General features: G+C 37.2%; 1 protein-coding gene across 1 annotated transcript in view; it reads left to right on the forward strand.

Annotated features, from left to right (window-relative positions):
• The first annotated feature begins 407 nt into the window (after positions 1 to 407).
• Positions 408 to 11,044, forward strand: part of LOC110456703 (myoneurin-like) — a 16,947-nt gene continuing 6,310 nt past the window's right edge. The window contains exons 1-3 of the mRNA XM_021507588.1: positions 408 to 459; positions 6,294 to 7,122; positions 9,805 to 10,003. Coding sequence (XP_021363263.1) covers positions 6,408 to 7,122; positions 9,805 to 10,003 — 914 coding nt within the window. The 5' untranslated portion in view covers positions 408 to 459; positions 6,294 to 6,407. The remainder of the gene's footprint in view (positions 460 to 6,293; positions 7,123 to 9,804; positions 10,004 to 11,044) is intronic.

The following is an 11,044-nucleotide window of genomic DNA, read 5'->3' on the forward strand; positions in this document are numbered from 1 at the left end:
CTGTTTTAACGCTATTTTCTTTTTAGTAGAATGAAAACATTTCGTTATTAACCTTCCAGATTATTTAAAACACAACTGTCGAATTTCTTGTCTGTTAATTCTAGCAATACTGAGATGATTTTCATCATAAACTGTTTTCTCCTGTGTGGAAAATTTTGATACATTAGCCAATCAACTTTCCGCATACTGAAGCGAATCGGATGGGTCTTAAAATTTACATATAATTCCCTAGCGTAAACTGACAAAAGATAGTGCTGTTATATAGATGCGAAAAGAAAATCAAACCGCTGTCCAACTGTTATCTCGTTTGACATATTTTTTAAAGTATTTGTTTCGCACCATATAGATTTAATACTTTGCATTATAGAAAGCAGTTGATTAATCTGATAAACGAACCAAATCCTTGCGCCGAAAATTCAAAATGGATGAAGACCACAATACTCCAGACCATAATATTCTGTAGGTATTTTTGCGGGAGTTTTAACGTGCTTCTTGCGCAGCTTTTCAGATGTGCTCAAATAGATTGCAAAGTTAACGTGACGTTATTTTTTGTAGCAGTATGATATCGACTTGTGAATCCTGTGTTTTTTATCGGCGTGTTATAATCTTGAAACGAAAGGATACATTAAATCATTGATATACATCGTGTCATAGAATTACAACTTATATTTTACAAAGGGATATTCCGAACTCACTGGAGCTGGACACATGTATAATAGTTACCCTATATATTGTAAAGTTATGCATATATATATATATATGTATGGGGCAAAGAAATAATTCCAACAGTGTGGACACGTTTAGGTTGTCAAATTTTCGGAGCGATCCGCTTCTTATATATGCAGTATTATATGGTATATATACACATACAACTGGAATTGGAGCGATTTTCTTCAACCACATGTGTTTGTAATTCTTACTGTAAATCGATATATTTATACCTATATCATACGAAAATAGGGTATTTCTACCAAAAAACCCGAAGTTATACCCCTATTTCGTTTATATGATAAATATCTCAATTTACAGTCATTAATTTCAAACACTCATCTGATTTATAAATATGGCCTTTATAAGGTAGGGTAGGGAAGACGTATTTACATATCAGATCCATTAAATGCAAAATAATCTTCTTACTGTGTAATTAATTACTTTTTTTATCCCATAAATTAATCAAGAGACATTAAATGACTGCCTTTATATGTCTTATGAATTAATGTATAGTTATCAGTTTTCTCGTCATGATTTGATAGCAGTCATAATTGAGTAATTGAGCGATATTTTGTAATTATGAGATCCCAAGATCAAGTTAATTATCATTTAGTTACATGTAAGCCGCACTTAAAATTTGTCTCTTCACTGAATTTGATCAATTCTCATCATCATATATATGCATCATCATCTTCCTGGACTGAGGAGCTGACCTAGTTTGGGGGGGAGGGGGGTTGCTGCTGCTCCAGCGACAATTGGTGGCCATGTCTCGAACCGCATTGATTGATTGACAGGTTTTACGTCCGCTTCACTACCGAGTAGTTCGGTTATCCAGCAGACGAAGTAAAGACAGGAAATTGAGTAGAAGAGATAGAAGGAGACAAGTTAGAGAAGGAGCCGTCTTTCCTATATGTATCTACTGTATAAGTGTAGTTTTTGTAAGACGGCTCCTATGTCTAATATTTGCCTTAACCTAGCACTCGTCGTATAGTATCAACATGAGCCTGAACCGGAAGTGAGGTACTGAGCCGCCACCAGCTCCTGCCTTTTCTATGAATTTTGTTTGGTATATATATATTTGAAGTCCTTTTCTCCAAACCGCAATGAATCTTTCCCTTATTAAAAGACAATGGGACACTACCATATAACAACAATAGATCCCTCCCTTATAAAGACAATAGGACAAGGAATACCATATAACAACAATATATCCCTTCCTTATAAAGACAATAGGACAACGAATACCATACAACAACAATAGATCCCTCCCTTATAAAGACAATAGGACAAGGAATACCATATAACAACAATAGATCCCTCCCTTATAAAGACAATAGGACAACGAATACCATATAACAACAATAGATCCCTCCCTTATAAAGACAATAGGACAAGGAATACCATATAACAACAATAGATCCCTCCCTTATAAAGACAATAGGACAACGAATACCATATAACAACAATAGATCACTCCCTTATAAAGACAATAGGACAACGAATACCATATAACAACAATAGATCACTCCCTTATAAAGACAATAGGACAACGAATACCATCTAACAACAATAGATCACTCCCTTATAAAGCCAATAGGACAACGAAAAAGATCACTCCCTTATAAAGACAATAGGACAACGAAAAAGATCACTCCCTTATAAAGACAGTAGGACAACGAATACCATATAACAATAGATCCCTCCCTTATAAAGACAATAGGACAACGAATACCATATAACAACAATAGATAACTCCCTTATAAAGACAATGGGACAACGAATACCATATAACAACAATAGATCCGTCCCTTATAAAGACAATAGGACAGCGAATACCATATAACAACAATAGACCACTCCCTTATAAAGACAATAGGACAACGAATACCATACAACAACAATAGATCCCTCCCTTATAACGACAATAGGACAACGAATACCATATAACAACAATAGATCACTCCCTTATAAAGACAATGGGACAACGAATATCATATAACAACAATAGATCACTCCCTTATAAAGACAATAGGACAACGAATACCATATAACAACAATAGATCACTCCCTTATAAAGACAATAGGACAACGAATACCATATAACAACAACAGATCACTCACTTATAAAGACAATAGGAAAACGAATACCATATAACAACAATAGATCACTCTCTTATAAAAACAATAGAACAACGAATACCATATAACAACAATAGATCCCTCCTTTATAAAGACAGTAGGACAACGAATACCATATAACAACAATAGATCACTCCCTTATAAAAACAATAGGACAACGAATACCATATAACAACAATAGATCCCTACCTTATAAAGACAATGGGACAAGATATTTGGCAAGTAGCATGCTGGGATGAAGGGCTACGAAGTTTGTTCAAATGAATGACCTTGACCCACTGTCAAGGTCACAGGTCAAATGTATTCAAATCTTCAAACGACTTCTCAATAACCAAAAGGCCTAGGGTACTGATATTTGGCCTGTAGCATGCTGAGATGAAGGGCTACCAAGCTTGTTTAAATGAATGACTTTGACCCACTTTCAAGGTCACAGGGGTCAAATGTCTTAAAATCTTCAAACAACTTCTCAATAACCAAAAGGCTCAGGGTACTGATATTTGACTTGTAGCATGCATGGATGAAGGGCTACAAAGTTTGTTCAAATGAATGGCATTGACCCACTTTCAAGGTCACTGGGGTCAAATATGTTAAAAATCTTTAAATAAACTTCTTCTCAATAACCAAAAGGCCTTGGATGATGATATTTGACCAGTAACATGCTAGGATGAAGGGCTACCAAGTTTGATCAAACAAATAACCTTCGTCTATTTTCAAGGTCACAGGGGTCAAATATGTTGAAAACCTTAAAACAACTTCTGAATATCCAAGAGGCATAGGCTAATGATATTTGGCTAGTAACATGCTGGGATGAAGAGCTACCAAGTTTGTTCAAATGAATGACCTTCATCTATTTTCATGGTCACCGGGGTCAAATATGTTTAAAACCTTTAAACAATTTCTTCACAATAACCAAAAGGTCTTGAATGATGATATTTGGCCAGTAAAAATTAAATGCTGGGATGGCGGGCTACAAAATTTGTTCAAACAAATGACCTTCACCCATTTTCAAGGACACAGGGGTAAAATATGTTGAAATCTTTAAATGACTTGTTCTGCATATTCTAAAGGTCCAGGGTAATGATATTTAGCCAGAAGCATGCTGGGACGGAAGGCTATAAACTCTGTTCAACTTAATGTCCTTGTTCGACTCTAAAGGTCACAGGCATCATATGTTTAAATCATTTAATAGATTCAAATGAATCGAACACAGATTTTTTGCCTATAGCTGTATATTAGTCCCTTTTTAAGATTACAAGTGTGAGATTAATACCAGGTGAGCGATTCAGGCCCATTTGGCCTCTTGTTATTTTGCTTGTTGCTTTATTTTAGATCTCTTATACCAGGTAAGCGATACAGGCCCATTGGGCCTCTTGGTTTTTTTTAATGACAATCAGTGCCAATAATATAAGTAGCTGTGGATAAAAACTGGGTAAAAAAATGAAATCCTTGGTTCAGTGGCGGTGTCAGTGGTGCCTCCCTGTGAGGTCCTCTGGTCGTAATGAGGACTTGAAGGAGTCTCCACTGTAGCTGCGGCCTTAATATCACTAGGAATGTTGTTCCAGGTAGTGATGGTGCGGGGGAGGAAGGAGTTTTGGTGGGTGTCTGTATTGACCTGGATTTGCCATAGGCTGCTGCAAGTGGCTCCACGGGTCCTTCTATCTACCTGACAGATCTTTTGGCTAAACTCGACTTCCACAATATTATTGATGATCTTGCACAATAATTTTGCCCTGGCCCTAGCTCTCCTGACAGCTAACGGTTCCCATCCGAGATGGTTCTGTATGGCTGTCATACTACCTTCTTCTCTGGAGGAGTAGTTGTTGGTCACAAATATCACCGCCTGCTTTTGGACTCTCTCCAGCTTGTCAGTATGTTAGGCTCCAGCGTATTCCATTATTGGCCAGGCCAGAGTGGTATACGTCCTTGCCCTAACTTCCTCAGGGCAAGCATGCAGGTTCCTTTGGAGGAAACCTACAGACCTCGCTGCCTTTGATGAGGTAGTACTGATGTAGTACTCATGATTTGTACAACATGACGGCTTTACGTAATTATGGAGTTATTGTTCTAAACTTTATGCAAATTCAACTGAAGCATGTGCAGATGTTGGACAAGTTGTCAAGTTTTTTATTTTGAAAGGCCTCAGCACATGTTTACAGAGGTAATATTACTCGTTAACATAAAGATTAAATCATGCAGCAACAGATGGGAAATTTGGAAATAAACTTCAGTTACTTTTGTTTATTCTATATGGACATGGCATTACCCAACTTTGATCTTATTGAACATTTGGGCAAACTAAAGTCCTTAATTATTGATGATCTTGCACAATAATTTTGAGGACTTAAATTTTCAGCATTTAGAATAATCGCAACAATGGGTTAGTTAACCTGTAGTCAGACTCTGAAGTTACCATCAGATCTACACTATCATAATGCAAGGAGGCAAATACACCAACATACCAGTCCAAACCACATACACACATGCAGGCATACAATACACATGTATGGAGGCATGTCCTTAACTGACTCCAGCTGTTAATAGCTAGGACATTCCACCTTATCAAACCAAACATATACAAAAAGTGAGTGATGATATTCCTTTTCCTCCTGCATTTTTTTATCACTACTTTTTGGAAAAAACTGGGAATAATATGATTTGCGTGTTTTCCTTCTGTCAGACATATTTCAGGTTTTGTTCATTAACTTCCCTTTAATGGTCATATTTCAACCTTATACCTACAATATTTCAAACTTGATATGCACATACTTATATATTAATAGTAAGGCAGAACTGGATTGTGTCGTTCATCGCTGTCCAGGTTGCTCAATTGGTAGAGTGTCTGTCTAGAGTTTGGAGGGTTTTTGAACCCTGGTCTTGCCATGCATTTTTCCGCTCCAGTCCTGTTACAATAGCAAAGACAGATTTAAGTTTGTGATGCATGTAAATTGACAAACAATAATTTGATTGGTTAATTAATTTTCATTAGTTGCATGAAATTAAATGCTGATTGATTCAAATTCTGATACAAAATTGGGTGTACCCGTCATATATATCCTAATGACAAGCCTCTGGCTCACATTAATTACACAATGTGATGTGAGGCTACTTGATTGTTAAATACCAACTATTATATTGCCCATAATGTGTCCATCTATCCTGAACTCATATTAACATATTGGGCTTTCTAGCATTGTAAAATATATAGTTATTTTCTTGTGAGATTTACTTAAATATTTCACAGAAAGAGAAGAGAGGAAGGGCGAGTGTTCAAAAGCTACCACTATCATTATGTAATAGATATGTCTAATGTTTGAAATACATGGACGTATTTTCTTTGATTGACAGTTATGATTTTGATTGACATTTCATAGAAAATCAGAGTTTACCATGTATTGATGCATGGTACATTAAGGTATGTCTTAATTTACAAATGTATTTTTCAGACGCTGGTAGTAAAGGGATGGACTCATTCTGTGACACTTGTGATTGCATTGTCATACAGCATGGTAAACCAAACTTCTTCAATCAGGTGGATATGGTAAATTTAATTACAGAATATGGCCTTGACAGGAAATGATTCCCTTAGAATTTTCACCTCCAATATGGTGACAGATACGACCACCACTATTGATCACTCCATTAGAGGTACACAGACATGTACAACTCCAACTGTATCTCTCCTGTCTGAGCCAGGGATGCACGGCTATCAGCCCGAGGGACCGGGGCTGATCCCCGTCCAGCGCTCGGACACAACTGTAATGCCAACAAGTACATATGTATACCTCTCCAGCAAAGATAAATTTGAGCTACAACCAACACAAAAGATCGATGCCATGCAACAAGGAACTGGAAATACACTTAATGATACAATCATGGCTGATAGCCAGGAAACATTGCCTAATTATAGCAATAATGTCAACAAGTCGACTCCAGTCATGTTCTTTCTGAATCAAGATCAGAATACGAACACTTCAACTATGGACACCAATTTGATGCTGCACCATCCACTAATATCAGATATGTATCAAATTCAAAACAACCTATCAAGTATTTATGCTATAGCTCAGGCAAACCTCGTGGCTCAAACACAGCAGGACATTGCCAAACAGTTGATAGGACAGACTGATGGTCAAGGCCATAACCCGGTGAATCTTGGCCAAAGCCTACAGCAGCCAGCCATGTCATGCATATCAATCCAAGGGGACATAACTGCCCCAAGTAACAAAGTTTTGGTCCAAACGTCTCAAACTGAAACCGATGGTATATGCTCTGGTAAGTTTGTTGCTATTGTCAAAGTTTTTGTACCATATTTAGTGAAACTTTTTATTTGTACAAATTTAAATAATGATACATGTAATGGATTTGAAGAAAGTAATTGGGAAAAGTTTTGAAGGCATATAGTTTTAGGGGGTACATTGAACTAACACTTTAATTATCATCATACTTAGGTATTATTTGAATTTGTTAGTAAGATTTATGTAAATACTGCACAATAGTTTTGTGGGGTAGATGAAGTTTACTGCACAGGAGTTTTATGGGGTAGATGAAGCTTATTGCACAATAGTTTTGTGGGGTAGATGAAGCTTACTGCACAATAGTTTTTTGGGGTAGATGAAGCTTACTGCACAATAGTTTTGTGGGGTAGATGAAGCTTACTGCACAATAGTTTTGTGGGGTAGATGAAGCTTACTGCACAATAGTTTTATGGGGGGTAGATGAAGCTTACTGCACAATAGTTTTATGGGGTAGATGAAGCTTACTGCTCAGGAGTTTTATGGGGTAGATGAAGCTTACTGCACAATAGTTTTGTGGGGTAGATGAAGCTTACTGCACAATAGTTTTGTGGGGTAGATGAAGCTTACTGCACAATAGTTTTGTGGGGTAGATGAAGCTTACTGCACAATAGTTTTGTGGGGTAGATGAAGCTTACTGCACAATAGTTTTGTGGGGTAGATGAAGCTTACTGCACAATAGTTTTGTGGGGTAGATGAAGCTTACTGCACAATAGTTTTGTGGGGTAGATGAAGCTTACTGCACAATAGTTTTGTGGGGTAGATGAAGCTTACTGCACAATAGTTTTGTGGGGTAGATGAAGCTTACTGCACAATAGTTTTGTGGGGTAGATGAAGCTTACTGCACAATAGTTTTGTGGGGTAGATGAAGCTTACTGCACAATAGTTTTGTGGGGTAGATGAAGCTTACTGCACAATAGTTTTGTGGGGTAGATGAAGCTTACTGCACAATAGTTTTATGGGGGGTAGATGAAGCTTACTGCACAATAGTTTTATGGGGTAGATGAAGCTTACTGCTCAGGAGTTTTATGGGGTAGATGAAGCTTACTGCACAATAGTTTTGTGGGGTAGATGAAGCTTACTGCACAATAGTTTTGTGGGGTAGATGAAGCTTACTGCACAATAGTTTTGTGGGGTAGATGAAGCTTACTGCACAATAGTTTTGTGGGGTAGATGAAGCTTACTGCACAATAGTTTTGTGGGGTAGATGAAGCTTACTGCACAATAGTTTTGTGGGGTAGATGAAGCTTACTGCACAATAGTTTTGTGGGGTAGATGAAGCTTACTGCACAATAGTTTTGTGGGGTAGATGAAGCTTACTGCACAATAGTTTTGTGGGGTAGATGAAGCTTACTGCACAATAGTTTTGTGGGGTAGATGAAGCTTACTGCACAATAGTTTTGTGGGGTAGATGAAGCTTACTGCACAATAGTTTTGTGGGGTAGATGAAGCTTACTGCACAATAGTTTTGTGGGGTAGATGAAGCTTACTGCACAATAGTTTTATGGGGGGTAGATGAAGCTTACTGCACAATAGTTTTATGGGGTAGATGAAGCTTACTGCTCAGGAGTTTTATGGGGTAGATGAAGCTTACTGCACAAGAGTTTTGTGGGGTAGATGAAGCTTACTGCACAATAGTTTTATGGGGTAGATGAAGCTTACTGCACAATAGTTTTGTGGGGTAGATGAAGCTTACTGCACAATAGTTTTATGGGGTAGATGAAGCTTACTGCACAATAGTTTTGTGGGGTAGATGAAGCTTACTGCACAATAGTTTTGTGGGGTAGATGAAGCTTACTGCACAATAGTTTTGTGGGGTAGATGAAGCTTACTGCACAATAGTTTTGTGGGGTAGATGAAGCTTACTGCACAATAGTTTTGTGGGGTAGATGAAGCTTACTGCACAATAGTTTTGTGGGGTAGATGAAGCTTACTGCACAATAGTTTTGTGGGGTAGATGAAGCTTACTGCACAATAGTTTTTTGTGGGGTAGATGAAGCTTACTGCACAATAGTTTTATGGGGTAGATGAAGCTTACTGCACAATAGTTTTGTGGGGTAGATGAAGCTTACTGCACAATAGTTCTGTGGGGTAGATGAAGCTTACTGCACAGGAGTTTTATGGGGTAGATGAAGCTTACTGCACAGGAGGTATGGGGTAGATGAAGCTTACTGCACAATAGTTTTATGGGGTAGATGAAGCTTACTGCACAATAGTTTTGTGGGGTAGATGAAGCTTACTGCACAATAGTTCTGTGGGGTAGATGAAGCTTACTGCACAGGAGTTTTATGGGGTAGATGAAGCTTACTGCACAGGAGGTATGGGGTAGATGAAGCTTACTGCACAATAGTTTTATGGGGTAGATGAAGCTTACTGCACAATAGTTTTGTGGGGTAGATGAAGCTTACTGCACAATAGTTTTATGGGGTAGATGAAGCTTACTGCACAGGAGTTTAACATACACGTGTTTATGATACGGGGTTGGGTTTGTACAGACCATTCAATTTAAAAACAAAACACCCAGTTGAATTGTTTTATAATGCTTTTTTCTACCAAAATAGATGTTTTTCACATTATATGAGCAGTGTTTGATTTTTATAATATTTTATTTTGTGAATACCTGAAAAATAATTTATAAATGCATTCCTGTCTGTTGTTACAGACGTAAGTAAAGGAGACAAAGAAGAGAAGACATTTGTGTGCAAGTTAGATAAATGTGGTCGCAGTTTTTCATCAGCTGGCCATCTGAGGAACCATCAATCTAACCACAGTCGTGAGAAACCACTGACATGTACACATGAGGGGTGTGGTCGCACTTTTACCTGGCCAGCCCACCTCAAGTACCATAAACTTACCCACATGTAGGTACAAATTATCACAGGCCTCAGAAAGGCTTATTCATTTGTGAAAGTCTTGGGTTATTATAAATGCTGCATCTTACTGATAGGTGACCCTTATTTATTCAATTAATGCATATTAATATAATCAATTGAGAACTGAAATTGCTGCCATTTATAGACAGTGACATTTTTGTAAAGGTTCAAATACAGAAGATCAATTACACTAGAGTTAAATTGCTGCTGTTTATAGACCTTTTGTTAGGTTCAAGTACAGAATATTTAACAAATGGGAACTGATATCCCTACCTTTTATTGACAGATGAGGTTTACATGGAGAATAAAAAAAAAAATATTGACAAGTGTAACAAATTTACTGACCTTTATAGACGGGTTACCTACAGAGATGCACAAAGAAACTTACAGTATCAAAGGAGGACTTGAATCACTTTTGATGTTAAAATGGATTGTTTTTTATAGACAGTTGACCTTAAAAATACATAGAGGTAAAACTCAAAAGAAAATGTATAAAAGTGAACTGTAATCCATTCCCCAAGCAATATTTTGATTGAAAGGGAATTGGGTTGCTGCCCTTTATAGACATGTGACAGTTATGGTAGCAGAGTACAGTAGCGTACGGTGGCCATGGGTGATATTTTTATACAATGAATTACCCCTGTAATATAACATGTATCAAAATTATCATGATGAAGTGGACTATGTGGGCTTCATAATTTTTCAAAAAAAAAAATTGAATTTGGTTTGAGATTACAGTTTTGGGCATTTACAAATCTGTGTCTACACAACAAAAGCTAGCTTTTCATGTAGTCTATTTTTGTAATCAGCACATGTGTAAATATTGTGAAAAATCCACCGGAATGACCTATGCTAAAACGTGAGTATTTCTGTTACCGAGTAGGCGATATTTAATTTCAGACAGGTTTTAAGAAAAACAATTCTACTTGCGGGGGTCAAATTCTGGGTTAAAAATCATGATTTTTTGCATATTTTGGTGTTTTTTGATGTGGTAACCATGGTTTTCAGAAGTCCCAAATCTGGGGAAAT

The sequence above is a fragment of the Mizuhopecten yessoensis genome, unplaced genomic scaffold, assembly GCF_002113885.1.
Source record: "Mizuhopecten yessoensis strain PY_sf001 unplaced genomic scaffold, ASM211388v2 scaffold8833, whole genome shotgun sequence".
Lineage (NCBI taxonomy): Eukaryota > Metazoa > Mollusca > Bivalvia > Pectinida > Pectinidae > Mizuhopecten > Mizuhopecten yessoensis.